The sequence below is a fragment of the Planococcus citri genome, chromosome 4 (assembly GCF_950023065.1).
Source record: "Planococcus citri chromosome 4, ihPlaCitr1.1, whole genome shotgun sequence".
Lineage (NCBI taxonomy): Eukaryota > Metazoa > Arthropoda > Insecta > Hemiptera > Pseudococcidae > Planococcus > Planococcus citri.
The window spans coordinates 3,036,660-3,061,840 of record NC_088680.1 but is presented as its reverse complement, the minus strand read 5'-3'; the positions used below and the strand labels follow the sequence as shown (position 1 = coordinate 3,061,840).

General features: G+C 35.5%; 2 protein-coding genes across 4 annotated transcripts in view; both read left to right on the top strand.

Moving 5' to 3' along the window:
• Positions 1–3,389, top strand: part of LOC135845031 (putative fatty acyl-CoA reductase CG5065) — a 31,264-nt gene extending 27,875 nt beyond the window's left edge. For both annotated transcript variants that reach the window (XM_065363475.1, XM_065363476.1), the window contains exons 7-9: positions 1,366–1,605; positions 1,963–2,223; positions 2,856–3,389. In XM_065363475.1, coding sequence (XP_065219547.1) covers positions 1,366–1,605; positions 1,963–2,223; positions 2,856–2,964 — 610 coding nt within the window. In that variant the 3' untranslated portion in view covers positions 2,965–3,389. The remainder of the gene's footprint in view (positions 1–1,365; positions 1,606–1,962; positions 2,224–2,855) is intronic.
• Positions 3,390–8,939: 5,550 nt separating this feature from the next.
• Positions 8,940–24,655, top strand: LOC135845030 (putative fatty acyl-CoA reductase CG5065). Of its 2 annotated transcripts, none has more exons than XM_065363474.1 (9): positions 8,940–9,100; positions 14,465–14,687; positions 15,558–15,787; positions 15,883–16,028; positions 16,135–16,244; positions 16,321–16,519; positions 22,526–22,765; positions 22,860–23,117; positions 23,244–24,655. In XM_065363474.1, exons 2-9 carry the CDS (start codon positions 14,579–14,581, stop codon positions 23,359–23,361), a joined length of 1,410 nt encoding a protein of 469 aa, XP_065219546.1. In that variant the 5' UTR covers positions 8,940–9,100; positions 14,465–14,578; the 3' UTR covers positions 23,362–24,655. The 2 variants fall into 2 exon arrangements, with proteins under 2 accessions (XP_065219546.1, XP_065219545.1); XM_065363473.1 differs by having other exon boundaries at positions 15,539–15,787.
• The last annotated feature ends 526 nt before the right edge of the window (positions 24,656–25,181 follow it).

Genomic DNA, 25,181 nt, shown 5'->3' with positions numbered 1-25,181 from the left:
CCAATGAAAAATCGATTAATCGAGTTTTGGAAATCGATTTAGTTGCGATTATCGATTTTCAATGATCGAACACTTCTACGCGAAAAAATCAATTTCAACTACAAAAATAAACTTTCGAATCAGAAATCAATCGTGATCAAAAATCGATTAATCGAATCCCAAAAAATCGAATAATTTGCGATTTTCGATTTCATATCATCAATCACGTTCAAAATGGTAAAATTGATTGATTAATAAAGTTTTGGAAATCGATTTATTTGCGATTTTCGATTTTGAATGATCGAACACTTCCACGTGAAAAAATCAATTTCAACAACAAAAATTAACTTCCAGATCAGAAATCGATCATGATCAAGAATCGATTAATCGAATTCAAAAAATCGAATAATTTGCGATTTCGATTTCATGTGATCAATTACGTTTACAATGAAAACATTGATTACAACTTCGAAAATAAATTTTCGGATCAAACGTCGATTCATCGAATCTCAAATGATCAAATAAGTATTCGAAAAGAAAACAAATTTTAGCCTTCGAAAATCGATCGTAATCGGAAATCGATTAATCGAATCTCAAAAATAACTCATTTGCGATTTTCGATCTCAAATAATCGAACATGTTCGAAATAAAAAAATCAATTTTAGCTTCAAAAAATATGAATTTATGTTCGATGAAATCGATCAATCGAACCCTAAAAATCGATCAATTCGTCATTTATTTGCAATTTTCAATCTCGTGTGATCAATTTAGTTCGGAATTTGAAAAATAAAATTTTAGCCTCAAGTCTTAGAAATTATTTCCGGATCAAAAATCGACTCATTTGTGATTTTCGATCACTCATGATCGAACATTTTCGAAATGAAAAATCAATTTTAGCTTCAAAAATGAACTTTCAGATCGAAAATCGTTTGATCGCACCTCAAAATAATTTATTAATTTTATTGATCATGTTCGATATCTTCTTTTTTCTTCTAAAAAAGCGGTCTTTTAAAAATCGAATTTTTGATTTTTGATTTCTATCACGAGTAATCGACTATTCCAGATTTGTCCAAATTTTTGTTAGGAAAAAATTGATCGAAATTGCAGTTTTCTTCGCCTTCAAAAATTGATATTTTCGATTAATCGAGATTTCGTTTTTTAATTTAGAACATAAGAACTTGAGTTTACAAAAAAATGAAGAGAGGTAATAAAAGTTCAGAGCATGAAATTTCCCATCATAAGTCTCAGAATACGATCAGTCTTCTTCCAGATATTTTGAGCCGAATTTCCAAGCACTTCTTCGCTGATCAATTTCTTTCTTACATTATTAGACTAAGTCCATTTCCTCATCGTATGTAACTCTATAATTTCTCGACAAATCCACAGACCGAGTAGTTTACCAGTCTACAATGCATCCTCATCCGAGATGAAACCACTATATTGGAAAGACGTAGTCGACATGGGTAAAGAAGCGATCGAAAAGTACCCGTTTGAAAAAGTATTATGGTACCCGACAGGAGGAATAACCTCAAACGAAACCATACACGTCATTATTTCGTTCATTTTCCAATGGATTCCAGCCTACTTCATCGATTTCATTATGACGTTAATTGGCCAACCACGTTTGTAATTATGCCTTTTTTTTCCTCTTCATAATTCCTATCATAGGTATCTCTAATTTACAATAGATTAGTTCGCGTTTATCCTAAAACACAATTAAGTATAAATCTGTTTAAAAACGGATCAATCATTAAGAGATCCTTGGACGACATTTTATTTCCGTCTCGAGCACCACGTCGTAAGTCTTAAAAATAAACCCAAATACAGACCGACTTGGCCTCGAATATCAAAACAATACAAATCGATTATCTTTCTCTCTCTCTCTGCTGCAGTTTTCGTTCTACAATATATCAAGTACCTCTACATAAATATATCGTGATGAATTGTCTCATATTTTACCTTTTCTCCCGTTTCATTTCGCAGCTTGGTTAACGTCCAGAAAAAGATTTACCAAGGTCAAAAAGTACTTCAATATTTTACAACCAGAGAATGGCATTTTGATACTGAAAACATGGTGAATTTGAAAGAATCTATGAATTCCACCGATCAGGAGATCTTCCCAGTGACGATGAAAGATTTCAAGGATCGTACAGCTTATATGGATAACGCCATCAAGGTAGCTAGACACTATATTCTCAAAGAAGATCCAGCTTCGATACCTCAGTGCCAGAAGAAAATGAGAATGTGAGTATATCGATCAATAATTACGAACAGAATGTTAACGAATGTGTGACAATTCGACTTTCGTGTTGGATAAGTAGTCTATCCTGTGCCTCGACGATGAGAAGTTTGAAATCACCATTTTTTTTTTCGAAAGAGATATTTTGAACATGATAATCATTAAAATAAATATCTAGAATATAATTTCTCAAAAAGTCTCAAAAAAAATAATAAACAGGATAGTTTTTTTAATTCGTGTCATTTTAAACTGACATCGTTGCACAAGCATAACATGCAACTGAAAAAAAATCGTTTCATCTTTCTCATCGTTAAAATTATTAACCAAACAACTAATTAATTCTAATCGCAACCAATTCAAATAACCAGGGGGATGAAGCGTGATTTTCCTCAAATTATATAACTTTCTATATGCCTATACAAATAGATAATCATAACGATCATTTTATTAGCCTAAAATTATACACCGTTTATACTAATAAAGATAATAATCACCCTTCGATTTTTTTTTTACGAACATGAGCTGATTAGGGAAACCAGGTCTAAACACATCCTATAATTAACTTCACGATTTAAGTCGACATGCGCCTAATTTTTAATTATATCTTAATTTCGAATAATTTTTTTTCACGTTACAGATTATACATCTTGGATTGCTTCACTCGCTACGTCGCTGTACTGCTGCTATTCTGGATAGTTGTGCAAATAATCGCCAAATTGGCCGTTTACTACGAATTTGAAGCGTAATTTTTTCATATTTACAACAATACTGAACCGAAAATGCATAAAAACAAAATCGAGTGTTTTAAAGCAACAGATATTCTCGATGCCTTTGCTGTTTTTCCACCTCCAGCCGCGATTATTTTCACGTTTTTGTCATCATTTTGCAGATATTCTGTCCCACACGTTACCAATGCGATACGTCCCACTGTTCTTTACTGTTTTTTTTTCTTTCGTGTATTTATGTTTGTAGAAGACAAAAAAACAATTTAAAAAAAAGTTTTCTATTTCTTCCTCGGTGAAGATATTCTTTATTCTCTTTATAGTTTTTCCGTTTAAATTTGTACCAGTTGTTGATGTTTTATGTATAGCTTGTATTTATTTGTGTAGAATTAATCGTTTGTTGTGTACAAAATCAAATTGTATTTAAATAAAAGACTTCTACGTACGTATATTTTGTAAAAAAATTGAGCCCAAGTAGGAAAATCCTGTATACTGAGGATGTATTATCTCTGCGAAGGGTGATTACCTGGTTGGGGGTGTGAAATAATCTTCTACTATTGCGAGAGAGGAGAGAGAGAAATTGAAAAAAAAATTGAAAAATTCAAATTCGAGCGTACCCTGCTGTATTTTTCATTTCAATTCGGTAAAAAAAGCTTGTTTCTAGAAAGGGACGGGTGGGAGGGGGAGGCGGATCGCAATAGTAATCCTGGATGCAAGGAAAGAGCATTGTGTGAGTGATTGATTTGTTAAACTTGCATTATTTAAAATTTAGATACCAACACGTACCTATTATTTACAACTCGCCATAAAAAAAACCATAAGCTAGACCAGTTGCCTACATGAAAACTGAAGGAGAAATGGTTCTTTGGAAACAAACAGGGTCAAAAAGACTATTACCACTCGGTAAATTCGAAAAACAAAAATAATGTTTAAAAATGATCGTTATAATGAAAAATGCCTCGAAAACTGAGCTACTTGTTCCGTTGATTTTTTGCTCAACTTGGAAGTTGAAAAGGTCAAGAGGTAACCAAAGAATCTCTATTTTCTACACAAAATTTGCTACAACTTTTTTCGTTTTGATGTCAGCACAAAAAACTGCAGAGAAAAATCTGTTCAATTTCCACCTCGTATTAAAGTTCAACCAGAATATTTATCAAAAATACAAATTTTCTTTGCTTCTATTCGCACCGAGGATTTGAAAATAAAAATGAATCATTAATCAATGATCAAGTTTTGGCACCATTGACTGGCACATATTCAGCGTTCAGTAAAGCAAAAAAAAAAAAAAAATTGAGGAACAATTGATAATTTACAGACCTAGTAACTTGTAATGAACTAAACAAGGGGCTGAAGGGCTCTACCTTTTCTTTTTTGTATTAAAGGTGTCAATGACAAAATTTTAATTCCAATGATATTTCGGCTTGAGACAGAAATTAATTTTCTTAGAACAAAAAATATCGTTTTGCAGAAAATGTTGAATTTTTCCGCTTTCTTAGCCCCCCCCCCCAAAGGCATTGCATATTCAGATGATAAAATCTAGAGTTTTCCACAAAAAAAAAATGAAAATTTGGAAACATTTTTTTTTGGAAGAAGCTAATACTAATTTTGATTATTATTCGACTAAAAAAATCTGAAATGGGCCAATCAGAGGAGAGGAGGGGAACAACCCCCCTCCCCAGAAAAAACTTTGAAATCAGAATGGGATTTTGGGGGAACCGGGTTGATTTTGATTTTTTTTTCACATTTTGGTCAAAAAACGCATTGAATGAAGTTATCAGCGGTCCTGTGATCCTATTTTCTTTATGAGTAAGTACCTATCTCATCAAATGGATTTCTTATGAGGTGGGGCGATGTGGGTGGAAAATTTTTCATTTTTTCCTACCCTCCGCTCAAAAGTTATTCTCACCCCCCCCCCCCCCCACAGCGAAAAAATATAAAATTCATCAATGGAAAAATTATATTGAAGCATTTGAACGAAAAACTCAATTTTGGGGCAATCCCCTCCTCAAATGTACCTTTTAAGGATGTCCAAGTGCAAATTAACTTCATAGGTATTCGTAATCAGGGAGTACAATTCATCTGATAACGATACCCACAGGTAAATAATGAACCAAAACTAAGGAGTCCAATAATTGGAAAAAGAAAAAACTCTCTCCTTATTTTTAATGCTTTTTAATGCAAAGATCTTTTCAAAAAGTACAACTTTTCATCATCAGGCAAACCGATAGTTCAAGCCGATATATCAATATCGTTTTTTTCGCCAATTTTCGCAAAAAATACACGTTCATATTTTCATTTTCTAACAAAAAAATTGGAAGATATTATTTTTGAAATATGGAATTATTTCAAAATATACAGTTGAAAGCACCAATGTTATTGCTTTGTTTCATCATAATGATGCTCTAACGTGTTAATTAACGATTATCCTGTCCATTACTGTGTAATTTCACTTGTTTTTAACGTTTGCCAAACTATCGATACTATCGATATAATACCGATAGTTTGGTTATGATAGTTTTTCACTACCGATAGTTGAAAAATATCGATATTTTGCATCACTACTTAAAGTAAAGGTTGGGTGTGGTCACTCCTTTGGGTGTGTCAGTTTCTCTGTGTTGTGATTGGTCCTAAAACTTGGGTGTGGTCACTACCAGGATGGGTGTGTCTGTTTGTTGGAATGTGTATGTGACTGGTTCCATGTAGGCATTTGAGCAGGTCAATGTCCAAAGGTCCCAAGTCATAATTGAGGAGTTTTTCTCTATTGTTTTTGCGCATGGCTATTGCTTCCCTAATTGGTAGTTCTGATATTCTGGCAACTGGTTTTTCTAGGGTCAAGTTGACTTCAGTTATTGTGTGTCCAGTTGCTATAATGTGGTCTCCTATTGCTGATTTTCCTTCAATATTGTATCTAGCTTTGTGCATATGTTCCTTGTATCTGGTTATGATGTTTCTCTTAGTCTGTCCAATGTAAAGTTTGTCACAGCCAGAGCATGTGATCTTATAGATTCCTGATTGGTCAGTTTTTGGGTCCTTGTCCTTGAGGCTTCCCAGTAGGGTTTTCAGTTTATGTTGATTAGTTGTGACAGGTTCTAGATCATTTTTCCTGAAGATCTGACAAAGTTTGTTGGTTATGACTGGGTAGTGGGTCAACTTGATTCTTCTATTGCCTGGTTTATCTCTTTGGAATGTGGTGATCTCTTTTAATCTTTGTTTGCTTATATGGTTTTTGATGAGGGTGTCTATGGTTCTGGTCTTGTATCCCAGATTGTTTGCTACTCTTTTAATGTGGTCAAATTCTCTCTTTCTATTTCCTGGGCTCAAGGGTAGTGCACAACATCTATGGACCATGCTATTAAAAGCAGCTAGTTTTTGGCTCCAGGGCTGGTAAGAGTCAGCAGGAATGTAGTTGTTGGAGTGAGTAGGTTTCCTGTAGATGTCATATTCCAATAGTTGAGGACTAAAACTACTACCAGAACTGGACAGATAGCCATCCTCAAAGCTAAAAGAGAATGGCTAAATGCTGAGATCAATGAAAAATATAGAATAAGAGCTAACCTGGAAATGGATTGTTATAAAGCTCACAAACAACTGAGCAAAGAATACCACCCTGTTGAATGGGATGTGTTTGAAACCAGACTGTACAACACCATTTACAAAATGAGAAAAAGCAAAACAGAAAAACTGAACAACAAACTGAGAAACCTCATAATCAAACAGAAAGGAACAACAACAGACCACATTGAGAATGATAATCAACCTGAAACAATTGGGCAAGTTTGGGGTGTGCACAAGTGCACGCAGGTGTTCGGGGTTGTTCGGACGAGTTTGGGCTGTGCACATGTGCTGGGAGGTTTTCGGGGCAGTTTGGGTGAGTTCAGGGTGTGAACTAGTGCCCGGAGGTGTTCGAGGTTGTTTGGGTGAGTTTGGGGTGTGCACGAGTGCTCGGAGATTTTCGGGGCAGTTTGGTCAAGTTTGGGGTGTGCACAAGTGCTGGTAGGTGTTCGGGGCAGTTTGGGCGAGTTTGGGATGTGAACGCGTGCTCGGAGGTGTTTGGGTCAGTTTGGAGTGTGACCAAGTGCTTGGAGGTGTTCGAGGCAGTTTGGGCGAGTTTGGGGTGTGCAAGAGCGCTCGGAGATGTTCAGGGCAGTTTGGGTGAGTTCGGGATGTGAACGAGTGCCCCAAGGTGTTCGTGTGTGTTTGGGAAAATTCAGGGATGTGCACGAGTGCTCAGAGATGTTCTGGTGTGTTTGGGAAAATTCGGGGTCGTGCACCATTGCTCGGAGATATTTGGGTGTGTTTGGGAAAATTCGAAGTGTGCACAAGTGCTCAGAGATGTTTGGTTGTGTTTGGGAAAATTCTAGGTGTGCACAAGTCCTCAGAGATGTTCTGGTGTGTTCTCCTGGAACAAAACCTGCCTGTTCTGGAAATATTTGAGGAAGTATAAGTGACTTGATGCGTTCGTGTATGATGTTTAGGAGCACCTTGCCAGCATGAGATATCAGGGAGATTGTTCTGTAGTTGGAGCATTCGAGCTTTGACCCTTTTTGTGCAGAAGTATGTATACGAGTATGGATGTGGTCCAGTCCTGTGGGCACTTGCGATCACTCCATATTTTGTTACATATGTGGTGTATTATTGTGGTACTCTCATTAGTCGCTGCTGTTATCATCTCTGCAACTACACCATCTGCTCCAGCTGATTTGTTTTTCCTGCGTTTTTTTATGGCTGCCTCCACTTCTGCTCTCAGTACATCCAAGGCAAAGCAAATTCTAAACCGGGTTTAATTAATTTTTTCCTGAAGAGTTGAAATTTGATAATTCCATTTTGGGTCCCTAATATGGACCACTTTGAAAATTCAAAAAAGAAAGTCTGCAATGCTGTAATCGATAGAATAACATTCAACAGACAACAGGTGTTTAATCAAGATAAGCCGCAATTTACATGGCACATGAAAAAAATTTCAACCTTATCCAGTTCACTTTTTTCCCCTCTAACTTCGCGAATTTTGGCTTTAGGGCTTTGATTATGGTATAATTGTGTTTTTCTGTGAGAAATACACCAGATTAAGTTTGATTCCACCCCTTACGTATTATGATTACAATTTTGAACTAAAATAAGTTATAAAGATCAGGACTTCCAAAAAAGGGGTCGATCATGAAATCAGCACCAATTTAATCCCCTCGAGTGTGAATATTTCACATACCTACATTCGACGCAGTCTATCTTTGAACACATTATTGAGATTAAAACCACCATTATACTAACTTGTATGTACCTATAAACCTTCGTAATTTTACATTTACACATTTGTTTCAATTCGAAACAATCAACCACCTGTGTGGCCAACTTAGACCCAACATTGTTACAACTACGAATGATGTCTATATTATTGTCTTCATTATTCAAATATCGATGTTTTTAATCACACTCAACAGCTACCTGTGACGAAGACATGACGCAATCTCAGAGCCTCTTCTGATCACGTAACATTAGGTATCATCCGTGCTACTTTATAATCCAAACATTAATCTAGTTGTAATTGAAATCGTGTTAAAATATTAACCACTCGTGTACCTACTTACACCTGTCAGTCCTTTCACTACCAGTACATACTACATACGTGGACAACACGTAGCTCTATTCTGCACCAGCACCCAGCAAGACTTCCGCAACATACATACATTTTGTATTATCATCAATTTGCTTCCACAGTACAACAACACAAACACATCGACACACTCTCGACTATAAGTACACACAAAATCATTTACCAAACCCTCAAATGGGGGGAAAAAAATTACTCAATGACGATGGCATTTGCATTTTCTTGGTAGCTATAGGAGTAACTCTAATAACACTCTGACGACGATGAGTCGATGACATAATAACGAAAGTGGACGGTGGACTTTGTTGATTCCTCATACATACATAAATTTAATGCACATTGCCAAGGTCGCCTACGACATTAAGGTGAAGGACGGAGATATTTATTTTCTTTCCTACTACCGGAGAGAGAAGTTGCGGCTATCATCGACTCATCGTTCGCGTAAAAGGCGCAGCGCTGCTTCCACTCGTAGTCTGCACGTAACTCTATTCGCAGGTTGTTAAACTTTATGATAAATTGCCGCTATTTCTGTAGATACCTATATTCCAACATCTGGTGAGTATTTTCATGCTTTTTTTTATTCAATTTTTTTCTTCACTCTTGTCTATAATGAATTAACATATGGATATATTGGATAGGTATCGGAATCGGGGTACGTAGTACAAATTAAATATGTAATATTTTAAATACCAACGTGATTTCATAACGATGAGGACTTTCACTTTCGATAACTTATAAAATATTTTGGATGCAACGAGGGGGTTTTCAAGGTCAATGACATTTAAAAAAATGTAAATAGATGTGGAGAATTTGGAGTTTCCCGTGACAGTGATTAATTACTACTTGTAGATATCCGTGGGATTTTATTGTGATACTCTCCTTCCTATGGGTAGCCTCTAGTGAAGTTGTGATACCAGTGTGTGTTAAATTTATTTTAATCCTAATAAGACGTCTTCAAAAAATAATGCAGTGCTTTCTGTTTCATTTTGTTTCAATTCTAAGATTTTACCGATTTCATTTTATTTTTTTTACAAGATTACGTAACATAGAGACCAGATTGTAGTCAGCTATTCATTATTTCAAGAAGATGTAATAATAATTCAACTACATATATGCCTTCAGCTGAAATATGTATAAATTAAAAAGACTACCCTACCAATTCGTTGGTCAGATCCAGATTAGCTTCTTCTGATAGGAAAAATACCATCAAACGTGAGAACATCGAGTAAAAGGTCTTGATTCATAATCAAACGTTAAATCTTCTAAATCGCAATACAATTTACTGTCATCTTAACTACAAAATCTTTATTAATCAACAGTTTCTTTTTCGTACCTCTCTTCTTTCATCTTCCATAGTACACTTCATATGTCTACTAAATCGACTTATTGAATTAGAAAAAATAATAGCGCAGCATCTTATATAACACTTTGAAGGGAGAATTATTCCTCTGCATAAATACTGCGATTGTATAATTTGCTTTCGTTTTCATCTACAGTATGTTCAGAAAATTTCACAAAATGTCAATCATATTATTCATTAATTGCCATAATAATGAGAATAGCGAAATGAAACACGTGTTGCAATTCTCGTGACTGAGACTGATGATTAGTAATGTCGATGTGTTCAAAGTGATAATCTCGCTACAGGGTGTCCAAAAAGGTCACGGATTTTTTTCCACGACGAATGTGAACAGAACAATAAAATATAATTTCACTTTTTTTTGGTGCTGGAGCTTTATTGAACTGGTTTACAAAATATTTGGCTGACGAGAATCATTCCAATTTGGAGTTTTCATCTTGAACCAAGAATGAAGTCAAGTTCTCTATTTGGTAAAGGGGGAGACACCGCGAGGAGTAGAATCCAAAAAATTTTCAGATATTTGAATTCATGCTACTTCGAAGTTTGAATTAATGAAATCGATACACCACACCACATTTTTAAAATCATTCAAAATGGTGGGAGACAAATTCAAGAGAGGCATTGAGAAGTCTTACCCAATCAAATGAGTTTGAACTCAGCGTTCTGAAAAACATAACATACGATGATTGTGATTTCCATTTTTTTTCTTTGTTCATGTTTTAGTACATAGGTATTTTGACGATGTTTGGGGGCACTGGTGGTGGGGGGAGGGGGTTTAGAGGGATTAGATTAGAACTCCGGGATTCCCAGTTGGTTAACGTAGTAATCAAAGTATCTTCACACTATTTCTTTTTTGGATTTTGGTCAAAATTGAGGGCTCTTGAGATCTTCAGAGCATTCGATGTATTCTAATGAAGATTTAACAAGAATGGTTCTCGTTTCGTATGAATCGTCTCCTCAAGTTGTTCGGGCAGTTCACCTTTTCATACATCGTTTTTATCGAGAAAAGTCAAAAAATTGGAAAAAATCCACTCAATGTGTTTTTGTAGAGGGGCAGGGGGGTTAAGAATTCGAAACCTCTAAAAGGCACATTCGGGACACCCAAAAAGCGCGAAACTCCACTTCTTACAGCAGAAGAGCTTTCGCGGGAGGAATTGAAGAGTCAAAGGCCCCAAAAGGAACATCTAGGGCACCTTCTCAATATTAAAATGGCAATTTTCAACCTCCTAGGTCAATTTGGAGAGGCTCCAGCGATGACACAAAATCGAAAACTGTTGAAGAGGTGCGAAAATCCACTTTTTTGGAACTGAAAAGAGGTGGAAAGGGGTTGAAAAGTCAGAACCCCCGAAATGCACATCTAGGGCTCTCACCGAATGTACTTGCCAATTTTTAATCTTTCAAAACAATTTGGAGAGGCTCCAGTGTTGAGATAAAATCGAAAAATGTTGAAAAAATTGCACATAAATCCACTATTGTACATATAAAGGGGTGGGGGATGCAAGTTGAACGATAGAAACTCCCAAAAGGCCCATCTACGACATTTTCTGGACCTCTCGTTGACTTGTAACCTCCTAGGTCAATTCGGTGAGGCTCCAGGGATGATACAAAATCAAAAACTCTTAAAAAAGGCGCTAAACCCAATTTTTTTGTGCAGCTGAAAAGGAGTGGGGAGAGTTGAAAAGTAGAAAACTACAAAAGACACATCTAACAAGTGAACCTCTTGAGGTGTCCGCCTCCGATCTGAACGGGATCGCAATTTTTGGAAAGAGCATGTTCTAAAACCCCAAAATCCAAATTTTCAGCTGCCCAAGTTCATTTTTCGATTTTTGGCGAATTTTTGAAAATCCAAAATTGACTATTTAGGTGATTTATGCTTTTTTTAAAAAAGTACATACTTGATCAGTAAAAATGTTCAAAATAAGTCCTAAACAGATATTAACCCCCCCAAAATCCCAAATTTCGCCATTTCCAGCCATTCTGGAGACTCCAGCGCTATTTTTCAATTTCTCCAGAATTTTCAATTTGCTCCAGAAGGCGTGAATATGAAGTTGGACAGCTAAAAATCGAGTTGTGTGTTATGCTTGAACTGTTTAACGAATTTATTCACATTTGAGCCGATTCTGGAGCGGACACCTCAAGAGTGGTTTTTTGACCAGCTTTTTTTCAAAATAAAATTATCCAAAAACCAAAAATTCCTCGTTTGTGAGAAAATTTTTGAAATTTGCGCGAATCGCTGTATTTCGTCATTAATGAACCATACGAGAGTGAATTTCGCCATTTCTAGCCTTTCTTGGGCCTCCCTTTAATTTTTGGATATTTTTATTATGAAAAAAGCTGGTCAAAAACCCAATCTTGAGGTGTCTGCTCCAGAATCGGCTCAAATGTGAATAAATTCGTTAAACAGGTCGAGCATAACACACAACTCGATTTTTAGCTGCCCAACTTCATATTCACGCCTTCTGGAGCAAATTGAAGATTCTGGAGAAATTGAAAAATCACACTGGAGGCTCCAGAATGGCTGGAAATGGCGGAACTCGGCCTCAGGGGGTTTGTTGTGTTCGAAATACAGCGATTCGCGCAAATTTCAAAAATTTCCTCGCCAACAGTAAAATTTGGATTTTTTTTTGATTTTTTATTATGAAAAAAGCTGGTCAAAAAAGCACTCTTGTTTGTCCGCTCCAGAATCGACTCAAATGTGAATAAACTCGTTAAACAGATCGAGTACAACACACAACTCGATTTTTAGCTGCCCAACTTCATATTCCCGCCTTCTGGAGCAAATTGAAAATTCTGGAGAAATTGAAAATTCTGGAGAAATTGAAAAATAGCGCTGGAAGCTCCAGAATGGCTGGAAATGGCGAAATTTGGATTTGGGGGGGGGGGGGGGGTTAATATCTGTTTTAGGACTTATTTTGAACATTTTTATCGATCAAGTACAACGTACGTACTTTTTTTAAAAAAGCATAAATCACCAAAATAGTCAATTTTGGATGTTCAAAAATTCGCCAAAAATCGAAAAATGAACTTGGACAGCTGAAAATTTGGATTTGGGGGTTTTAGAACATGCTCTTTCCAAAAATCGCGGTCCCGTTCAAATCGGAGGCGGACACCTCAAGAGGTTCCCTTGTAAGACATCTTTGTCGATGTAGATGCTCAATTTTAGCCACCTAAGTTAATTAAACGGTGGGAGGGGGGCTTGATACAAAGTTTTTCAGGGTAGAACAACAAAAAAAAAAAAACTGTTTTCTTCCTTCCAGATTGCTGTGAGAATCTGATTTTTGAATATGTTGGACAACTTTTGATTTCTTATCGATTGGTTTTTAGTTTGACCATTTTTGACCTTTTTCATTCCTCTCCACACCTACCAAAAGTTTGGACATCCGCGAATTTTGAGTTAAGGTCATCCCCACTCAAACCCCTTTAATCTGACACCAAACCCGACCCAAAAACCAAATTTGAGCGAATTTAATGAGCTAGATCGAAACAGCATGTCTTAAAATCCACGTAACCAAAATTTCAAGAGTCCGAGCTCATTTTTGAATTTTTGGCAAATTTTTGAAAATTTAGAAAATTTGAAAAAGGTATATTCTAATATGGGCGATTTTCAAACTATTTCATGAAATACATAATTTTTCCAGCAAAGTGAGCCAATGTGAATAATTCCTTCAATTCAACTCCCCCACATAAACAATTACTACTTTTAGCTCATTCTGAAGCCTCCAGTGCTTTTTCATTTTTTTCCAGAAAATTCCAAATCATTTTGGAAGAACTGAAAATTAACTTCAGTAACTGTAATTTTAGTCACAGCTTATTGGGGACTCTCTGGCCGTTTTATAGGCGGTTACCACAAAATCTCAGAAGTTTGAGTTCAAAAGTAAATTTTTACCAATTTAAAAATTCCAGAAAATTATCAATCACTTAAATATGTATCTGGGTTATAGATAGTAAAGTTCATTTTTGACCCTTTTAAAGCGATTTGAAATTCCCAGGGAAATTTGAAAAAATCGCTGGAGACTCCACAATGACCCAAAACTAGTGTTTGTTGATTTTTTCCCATCATTTTTACCCCCCCCCCTCCATCCCAAGCTACTCCTCGAAAAAATTGGCTGCACACAAATTTCGACCCTCTAAAATCTCACTGCTAAGGTTTTCTTTAATTCCGCAGAAAGTCTGACAAAAGACATGAACTCTGATTTTTTAGACACCCTGTCAAAGATTAAAGACTTCCACTTTCATTTCACCTATCGATAATCTAGGAGCACACCCACTTCATTGTGTGCAAAAAGATTTTATGGGCATACTGTTGAAAAGCAAAGCATCCATCGACAAAAATGACAAGGGGGGAATGAAAAATTTCATTTGTAGCTGGTAAATCGCACTATCCAGCTAATGAATCCGCTTCGTCGAGATTAGAAATCTCTTCGTGTTAAAATACATATTTACACTTTTTTTTGTCGACGAATACGCGAGCAACACGGTATGAGAATCGTACACGATACAAGTATTATGAGCGCTCTAGCGCGCTTCTATACTAATCATCTATATATTTCATTAATTAGAAAGCACGGAGCCGGAGCCAGAGCCATGGAGGATCGTAGCGTTATCGGTGAATTTTACGCCGGCAAAACAGTGTTAATTACCGGAGCAACCGGTTTAATTGGAAAAGTTCTCATATGGAAGCTATTATACAGTTGCCCGAATATCGACAAGATATACATATTAGTTCGGCCAAAACGTGGCAAACAAGTGCAACAGAGAGTCGACGAAATACTTCAAGTTCCGGTAATTTTTTTTTTTTATCTATAACGTTGTTTGTTGTCAAAGGTAAAAAAAACAGATCTATCTTAAATAGGTGCGCAGCTTTTTGATGACATAGTAGATAAAGAGCGTGTTACGTAACAATGGGAGCGAAAGGAGGGTGTAAATTTGCGTGAATAGCGAATCTTTAGGTAAACAAGTTAGGGAACTTTGTAACTAGTGAATACAATTTATGAAAGATTTTATCAAAATCGATCTGAACGAATGTTTAGAGGAAATGTAGGTAAGTATTTTAATGCATTTAATTTTACGCTTCGTAAATGAATTGCATACGATGAGGTATAGGTATACATAGTTTCATAACAGGGAGGAAATAAAATTAATTTTTTCAACTTTCTCGACTTCCTATTCAAGTCAATTGCTACCTACATACGAAAAAATATACCTTACCTTTCGGAAGAAGGTTCTTTTTGCAGAAGGAACGATCATTTGGCGAATACTTCCATTTGCATTCCTATACAAAAACAATGTCATTGTGCATTAGATGAGGAAAAAACACACTCGGGATAATTACATATATTTTGATGAGACTAATTAATACTGTATAAAATACGATTATAAATTATTGTATTTAGTGGGAATACGCAGCCGAGTACCTATTAATGCCATTGAACTGATCTTAATTAGCATTAAAAGGTCAAATTGTATACCTAATCATCGCCTATGCCTACCAATGTGACATTTTAAAACACTCCGGCACGTCCGGTAGCTCGAATATTTCCGATTTTATTTAAATTTCATTAATTTGTATAGGGCGTTAACGCCATTGCAATTGTTTACATTAAAACATATTGTCGCGATTAATGGACATGTAGATATTCAAAAATTTCAAAGATGAAAATCCGGCCGCGTTGAAGAAAGTAATCGGCGTCGAAGGCGACATAAGTGAAAAAAAATTAGGATTGTCGGTATCCAGCGAAGAGAAACTATGCCGAGAGGTACAAATTGTCTATCATATCGCCGCTATGTTGAAACTAGATGCTGAGTTGAAAGATGCCGTTGTTATGAATGTAGAAGGAACGCTGCAATTGTTGAATTTAGCTACCAAGATGGAAAAACTCGTGGTAAGTAGTTGAGAGGTATTTCAGATTAGAAAAAAAAAAAAATAAAGATATGTAATTACCTACATTTGAACACGTACGATGTACATTGATGTAAGGCTTTCGTTCACACATCTACCGCATATTGCCACTGTGATATTCCTTTAATGGAAGAAAAAGTGTACCCGACTGAAGAAAGCCCTTACGATGTCATCAACATGGTGCATTGGATGAAACCCGAAATTCTGGAATCGATTACAAAAAAGTATGCTTATCTATACTGCAGAATATTCCATTCCTCTTACTCATAATTATGTAATGCAATGAGCATCCTACCAATCTAATTTGGTAAATTTCCTAATCTCATTCAGGATGATAAAACCTCACCCGAATACATACACTTACACGAAACGATTGGCTGAAAAAATTGTATCAGATTTTCATCCAAGGTTACCAGTAACAATAGGAAGGCCTTCGATAGGTTAGCGAATGATATTGTAAATCTTTGATTTGGATTCACATTTTTAACTAATCAAAGATTTGTTGCATTTACATAGTTATTCCAGCTTGGGAAGAACCGATTCCTGGTTGGGTAGATAATTTGAATGGTCCAACTGGACTGATGATTGCAGCTGGCAAAGGAGTGATAAGAACAATGTTAGCAGACCCTGAATATTTAGCTGATTTAAACCCTGTCGACGTCGTGTGTAATGGATTAATTGCAGCTTCGTGGAAAACTGCTACTGATACGCTGAGGTAAGTTTCTAAATCCAATCCAATACTTACTTAATCCTTAAAGACCCCTGCTAATCCTGAGATGTTGTGTAAAAATGCTTTCAATTTCCTGAATTAGATCATCACAAGCATCACTTTAACCCACAGTTCACTCCCCAGTCCTTTAAATCCGTCTCGTAAAAAAGGTACCGATTTTTTCAATTATCCTCAAAAACTGAGGAAGCAAAAACCCCAATGAGGTCAATCATTGAACTGAATGATAAAGTATCATTAGATGTACTGAATGAGTGAAAGCATAATACAAAAGAACACCCCACCCTTTTTTTGGGGGGTGGGCAAATTTGGAAAAAAGTTGGGATAAAATACAGGGACCCATGCTCCATTTTTGGATGAATATATTGATGGTAGTCATGAAAGGTGTGTGCAGGGTGGACCAGAGCGATTTTTTGAAAATTTGATACACTTGTCTCAATAAAAACCTGAAAAAACAGAGTATGCATAGACGCAGAGTAGATACATAATAGGTATGGAAATATTATCAAGTAGGCTTGAAAGTTGAAATGACTGAAAAAAATTTAAAGTAACACAGATGCTCTTGAACAGACTGACGCTCAGAAAATCTACAATCCACCCAGCAAATCTGTTTATCAATCCGTGGATATTCTTTCTCGATATTTGTCACCAAATAGTTACATCTTGCAAAGGTTAGTAAGGAACTAAGGTTAGCAGTAGGATTGTTTTTCTACAGAAATATCAGAATAGAATTATCTACTGCTGTGAAAAGCTTTACACAGTCAAATTGCAGCAGTCTTTGGCATTTCATAACAGTATTGCATGAGCAGAAGTTGTTGTTTCCAATCATGTGAATGGGTCTAGTTGATGACTACTAGATTCAGAGGATGGTGTAGAACTTCACCATCCATGATCAAGCAGAGGTAGTGACCCCTTCATGAATGCTTGACTGTTATGAAATGCCAAAGACTGCTGCAATTTCACTGTGAAAAGCTTTTCACTGCAGTAGATTCAAATTCAAGATTCAAATTCTTTATTTGAGAATTGAGATACATGCGGCAGCATTGCTGCCATTGTATCAAGTTAAGCATGTAAGTACATAGAATACAAATTTCAGCTTTAAAATATAGGGTAAAAACTTGATTAAAACATAAAAGATGAAGATTTAAAACTATGGGTACATAAAATCTACTCCAGGTTATTTCAAAAAATTTGAACTCTTATTGATCCGGGGAGCTGAGATATTCTTCCAGGGTAAAATAAGCCCTAGTTATCAGCCATTCTTTCAGGGCATGTTTGAATTTTTTTGCAGTTGGCTGGTTTTTTACACTCCCCAGAATCCGATTATATATGTACTTTTGCAGCAGATGATACAGTGCTACTCTGGAGAAGTTTTGTGCAGTGGTGGGGAGTTCTGAGGTTACCTCGTGATCTGGTACTGTATGGATGGGTAATTTTTGGAAAGGTTATAACCCCAGTATAAACCATGAGAGATATGTCCAGAATATATTGTGATATTGTAGTGAGAATTTTATTATCAACAAAGGTGGGTCTGCATGTTTGTCTTAGAGGTATAGTTTATAAATTGTTCTTATCGCACATTTTTGTAGTGTGAGTATTTGCTTGACATAAGATGCATTACTTCCCCAAAAAACTACCCCATAGGCCATTGTGGAGTGGAATAGTCCAAAATATGCAAGTCTGAGAATTTTTTGATTTGTAATTTGGCGTAGCTGAAAGAGTAAAAAGTTTATAGATGACAAACGACTGGTTAATTTAGTGATGTATACATCCCATTTTAAATTGCATTGAACATCAACCCCTAAGAACTTTGCAGCACAAGAGACATTAGGTAGAGTTGAGAGAGTTTTTGCTACCAGGTCTGCCTCCTTGGGGGTTACATTGAAAGGCACTGTTACTGTTTTTTCCAAGTTTAAGCTCATGCAATTTGCATTAAACCAGCAGATTAAGTTTTTGAGAACATGTTCTGTTTTTTTAAGCAGTGTGTCCCAGCTACCACCTTTTAAAAACATAGTTGTATCATCTGCAAACTGGGTTAGAAGTGCATTAATGTAAGATGACAAATTGTTAACATAGAGATAGAGAATAAACAATAAAGGTCCAAGTATGGAACCTTAGGGGACTCCTTTGTCTATTATTTTCTCTTCAGAAAAGGTGTAAGTCTCGCCATTTTGGATTTTGACTATTTGTACCCTATTTTCAAGGAAGGATTTCAGTCAACTGTGGATTGGACCCCTTATTCCATATTTTTCCAACTTTCCCAGTAGAATTCTGTGGTTCATGGTATCAAAAGCTTTCGATAAATCACAGAATATTGGCAATGAATTTTCACCCTCTTGGCCAGCTTGGAGAATTTTGTTCAATAAATTAAATATTGCTATGGTGGTGTTTTTTCCACGACGGAAGCCAAATTGTGTTTCACTTAGAATGCTGTTAGCTGATAGGAATCATATCAGTCGATTATACAACAGACGCTCAAAAATCTTTGAGAATACTGGTGTTACAGAGATGGGCCTATAGTTGTTTAAATTTGATTTTTCTCCTTTTTTATGTACAGGGGTTACAATACTTGATTTCAAGCTTTCTGGAAATTTTCCCTGATCTATGGAGTCATTGAAAAGTTCAGCAAGTATATGAGATAATTCTATTTTGATTTTCTGTAGAAAAACAATCCTACTGCAAACCTTTGTAAGATGTAACTATTTGGTGACAAACTGACAAAAATTGAGAAAGAATATCCATGGATTGATAAACAGACTTGCTGGGTGGATTGGATTGTAGATTTTCTGAGCCTTGGTCTGTTCAAAAGCATCTGTGTTCCTTTCACCTTGTTTTCCCTATCATTTCAAGCCTACTTAATAATATTTCCCAGTGTTGAGAACCGTTTGGATTTGAATTGGTTGTGATGGTTGTGGTTTTCAGAACCTTTGAAAATAAGTGGTTCTGGTTTCGGTTCTCAAAAGGTTCCCAGTTGTGGCTTTGAAACGGTTTTGTTTTGGTTCCAAAAGATACCTTTCACATTGTTCTTCCAAAATGGTTCTCAGTTCTTCTCAAACTCAAACGGTTCTGGTGGTTCCTTTTACTCCTCCTTTGATATTTTGCTGGTGGTCCTGGTTGTTCCACCAATTAAAAAATGGTTCCAAATGGTTCCAGATGCAAAAAATTGGCAAAAAATTGAAAATTTGATAAATTCCCCTTTACCTCGCTTATTTTGCATGAAAAACATGAATTCTTATTTCACTTTGGTAAAAAAAACGAAGTTTCAATGATGAGAGGACCAAAAAGAACCGATTCCTGAAAAGGGTTCCTGATGGTTCTTCTTATTTGAAACTTGTTCTGGTTCTTGTTCTGGTTGTTCTTTCCTTAAAAACCTCAATCGGTTCTAAATGGTTCTAAATTGTTTCAAAATCATTTTATATGGTTGTTCTTTCGGTACTTCTCTTTTCCAAATTTTGAAACGGTTCTGATGGTTCTGGGTCCTGTTTCAATTGACCTAAAAAAGCGGTTGTGGTGGTTCCAAACGGTTGTGGTTCCAAACGGTTTTCAACACTGATATTTTTATTTCCATATTATGTACTCTGCATAAATGCATGCTCTGTTTTTTCAGGTTTTTATCGAAACAAGTGTATCAAATTTTCAAAAAATCACTCTGGTCCACCCTGCACACACCATTCATGATTTCATTTTGTGAAAGCTCTACCATCATACCATCAATATGTTCATCCAAAAATGAAGCATGGGTCCCTGTATTGGCTGTATTTTATCCCGACTTTTTTCAAAATTTGCCCCTCTCCCCCAAAAAAATGGTGGGGTGTTCTTTGGGAATATGTTTTCACTCATTCAGTTGTACATCTAATGATAATGATACTTTATCATTCAGTTCCATGATTGACCTCATTGGGGTTTTTGCTTCCTCGGGTTTTGAGGATAATTGAAAAAATCGGTACATCTTTTACGAGACAGCTTTAAGGGGCTGGGGGGTGAACTGTGGGTTAAAGTGATGCTTGTGATGATCTAATTCAGGAAATTGAAAGCATTTTTACACAACATCTCAGGATTAGCAGGGGTCTTTATGGGTTAATTGTAGGTACATTATTTTGTACAGATGATTAGCTTCGCAAACAACTAACAAGTATCAATTTTTCGTGGGTAAAAACGTAAAAAAATGATACTTTCAACTTTGAACTTGTCTAGATCTACATAATCCCATAAAATGTCATGATCATGACTTATCACTGAAGATGTTTAGCACTTCAGCGTGATGGCTGATGGCTTCACAAAAATTTGGTACTTCAGCTTATATGCTATCAATCAAAACAGAAACCTAAAAGAAAGAAACTAGAATCAGTGTAGATAATTGTACGTTTGCAATTCTTTAGAAGCCAAGAGGCTCTTGAGCTCATTATTACAATGTCTGAACTGAAATTGAATCTCTGGAGTCTGGACTGGACTACAGTGAACATTGGATGAAAACGCAAAACTACCCTAGTATATTTCCTTATCTATGACAGTCACAGTCATTCAATCTGAACTTGGGTACCAACTGCAGATTTGCCTCAAAATACTTTAGTACTTATCTATACAATCGTGTAAATTGACAGTACAAACTTACTTTTCTTCAACGTTGATCCGACCAAATCTTTTGCAAGGTTCAAACACATTCAATTGTTACAAAATGTTGTTTAGTTGAAGTCATCTTCCTTTCAGCTTCATTCAGTAGGTAGTTAAATACATTATGATATCACGAAGTAAGAGATTGCGAATAACACAAAATCGACGATGAGTCATATTCGTTTCCTCAAAATAATACGAAACTTTACACGCACAAAAGCCCGAATTATTATAAATATAGAAATACTCGCAAAATCTTCACGAATGCACAATGCAATAATGCAATAATTAAATATCTCTTTACAATTTTGCTGACAACAAAACTGACAAGATGAAGGCTAAAGCTCTTTAATACAAGTATGGAAATAGAGTATGCTCTTAAGAAAGTCATAGCATTTTACGTATGTGTTGCGTACTGCGCATGGCAGGTTGGTGTCGTCACGCGGTGGAGGTGGGTGGAGCAAACAATGGGGTGCAACGTTGTACGTGAACAGCTGATTTGATGCTTGCTCGCGCACTGCGCAGTACGTAAAACTTACGTAAAATCCTATGACTTTCTTAAGAGTATAATCTATTTCTATACTTGTATTAAAGAGCTTTAATGAAGGCAAAATGGCTGATTTTGATTTCAATCAAAAAGTAAACAAACAAGTGTTTTGATTGACAGGGTTGCCATTTAGACGTACCAGTTTTCTCTCATGTTGAATAATTATTAATTAGTTTTGAATAATCAAATTCTCATTACTTACTATTATTTTTATTTGGTCAATTGATCTTTGGGTTTGGATTTGTTGGACTAATACCTAGATATCTAATCAAATCCAAACAAAAATTTAAAAATGACTGAACGCAGATAAAAAATTAGATAAAAAAGGGTAAAACAATGCCTTTGCTTGTCACCTTGACTCTTTTTTCTTTATCAAATTATCATGCAATGATTTTGAAATTTTGTTATCTTTCCAATTCCATTTCCAAAATTTCGTTTTTCCATTTCCACGAATTTAACTTGGAAAGTAAGTAAATAAGATAGATAGGATACTTACTTACTTGATTGATTATTCACTTTTGAAAAAATGCAAATCAATAATTGGTAGGAATCCTATCCAATTCCATAAATATGCTAATTGCTAATCCACTTGCCCAATTTTTCCATTTGATGATGATCACCATCGGATCATCGATAGCAACATTAGCTATACCTATAGCATAGCGCTTTAGCATTAGCCATTAGGCTACGACGATGTTTGCTAATTATTCATGTAACTTACCTACCGTTGCACAAATCGTATAACATGACATCCCATTTACTAGTTTTTTGTTTTTACTACATTATTTGCTTGTTCACATTATTGTGAGAATGAAAGTTTACCGCGATGTTTTCAGAACCAAAGAAATACCAGTCTACAACTTGACTCAGGCTGAAATAGAACCAGTTAAATGGGGAGACGTTCTGGATTTAGGAAGAGAAGTAATAGCAGATTATCCGTTCGAGATTGTGCTGTGGTATCCAGGAGGAGGATTTCATAAGAATGAATTACAGCACAACATTCTGGCTCTATTATTCCATTGGATTCCGGCATATTTCATTGATTTTCTCATGTTTCTATTAGGAAGAAAACGATTGTAAGATACCTACATATTCAGCGCAAACGCAAACACGTATCGAAGTAGGTAATTTTTAACCGAAAAATAATCCCGAGTTTTTCTATTTTTACAGCATGGTTAATGCGCAACTAAGAATATATCACGGTCAAAAACTGCTACAGTATTTCACCACCAGAGAATGGAGATTCGCCAAGGATAATCTTCTAAAACTAAGAGACTCGTTATCTCCAGTCGATAAAAAAACTTATAAACTAACTGGGAAAAACTTAGATCGACTGAAGTACATGATAAATGCAACTTTGGTAACGAGACATTATCTAGTTAAAGACGATCCGAATAGCATTGCAAAATGTAAAACTAAAATGAAAATGTACGTTACGAGTACCTACCTACTTAATTTATTTCATTATTTTTGTCATTTTGATACTTTTAGTAATTTTGTTGGTAGCTAGGTAATTGTGAATGAAATTAAGTAATTGTGTTCGGATTTTTTCAGATTGTACGTCATTGACCGTCTAACGAGAGTGGTGTTCTTCATTTTCATTGCGTGGATGATCTTGAAAGTTTTCAATTTGGTCTTTCAAATTAATAATGATAAACCTGTTCGAATTTAACGTGTCGAGCTTGTGATAATTAAGGTTACCTATTGCTGTTAAAGTATACTGCGTCGTAATTTCGCGCACTTGCGTACTTAAATGTGATCGAGTTCACGTACTTTTCATTTTTTAATAGACATTTTATTGACATTTTCCAAATTGAGTCTAGGTCTAGTTACAAAACGTGTATAATAAAAATATTTATGTTTTTTTTTCTGCTGAAAATCTACACTCTACTTGAATGAAAAAGTATTAGGTCTACTGTAAAGTACCTGTAGCTTCTTTCTATATAATTATCTACGTTTAATGATTCTCATGACAAAATATGATTATATGCTTGGCTTGTGTTACGTGAATGGTGTAAGAATTATAAGAATACAATTTTACTTTCAAATTCACGATGCATCAAAAGTGCAAAAGTGATATACCTACTGTGTATTAGTTTATCACTCGTACGCTAAAGCTGTTTCTTAGAATAATTTGTTATTCATTTCTCATAAACACGAATGATTTATTTATCTTCTTATGAAAGTGCAAATCCGAGGCGTCCGAGATGTTTATCGTGAGCGTGTTTAATACCTATACGTATTCAAGATAACGTCTTTCAATTACCTGCTTAGATTGTGTGATCTATGAAATGTTCAAAGAATGAAAATAGGTCTTCGAAATTTGGATCATATATTCTTACAGTTTAAAAAATTCATTTTATTCAGTTCGTGTTGAGAAAACATCGTAGACAGGTACTAAATTATGGAAATTTTGTCAAAATTGTAATTTTTTTCCCTCACATTAAGTAACAAACAAACATGATAACAACGACCATGATCGAAGGAGAGCATTGAAAATTTGAGTGCTGAGATGCCCACGACATAAAGTATTGAATCCATTTTTGTTCTCAATTAAATTTCAAACATTAGGTACAGCTGACTGTACAGATTGAAATTTTGATTTCATGAACATCGAGTCTAACGTGGGAATATTTAAAACGTTCGTAAGAAATAATAACCTGTTAAGAAGGAGGAAAAGACGGGTACCTAATCATTTAGACAACTTATTCAAGTAATCGACAGCGGTTCGTGATCATAGGTATTTTCAAGAGCAGATTGCCAGCTTGTTATTACGTTAAAGAAGTTGCATATTCATTATGACTTAAGGCACAGAATGGATCATAATTTGGCACGATATTTTTCAACGTACTAGTTTCTAGAATCGTAGAATTTTTGTATGTTTTGTTTCTTGTTCCAATTTTAATGTTATTTTCAGGCAATATGTCACCACATTTTGATTAAAATAGAATAAAAAACATCGTGTAGTTCTATTTCTTTTTTACCTACTCAAGTTGTCCATTCAATTATATCTTTCAAGTTCAAGCTCAGAAAAATTATATTTTACAATACCTATTTTTCATCGTCACTGAGTATATGTAGGTTATGTTATAGGTAGGTAGTTATCAATAATTTTGACTAATTTTTCGTTGTTTCCCCTCACATTTTTCATTGGCTCTGAAACTGAATTCAAGTATAATCCTTCGTTTTTCATTTTCAAATCCTATGCAAATGGAAGTACATCGTTCAATTCAATTCAATTGTGTTTCTATGACGATGGTCCTTCATTTTTCAAAATTTTACTTTTAAAAATACGAAATTGGAAAACCAAAGAGCCAGTGACAGTGAAGCAAATGAAGCAATGCAGCAAAGTACCCTGAGCAAGTGAGCAACTGAGCACTCTGCTTGCTCTGCTCTATCGAAGTTTTTGTCATTTAATTATTAAATTCCGGCCATCAGGCCTTCTCCTTTGCTTTTGCCTTCATATTTTTTCTCGAAAGAAATATTAGATTT

What these genes read in the sequence shown, in the direction of transcription:
- LOC135845030 (XM_065363473.1), top strand. Translation starts at nt 14,490, where the DNA reads ATGGAGGATCGTAGCGTTATCGGTGAATTTTACGCCGGCAAAACAGTG. An exon ending in CCAAGATGGAAAAACTCGTG is followed by an intron (nt 15,788 to 15,882) that starts GTAAGTAGTTGA and finishes CATTGATGTAAG; the next exon opens with GCTTTCGTTCACACATCTAC. An exon ending in ACTGCTACTGATACGCTGAG is followed by an intron (nt 16,520 to 22,525) that starts GTAAGTTTCTAA and finishes CGATGTTTTCAG; the next exon opens with AACCAAAGAAATACCAGTCT.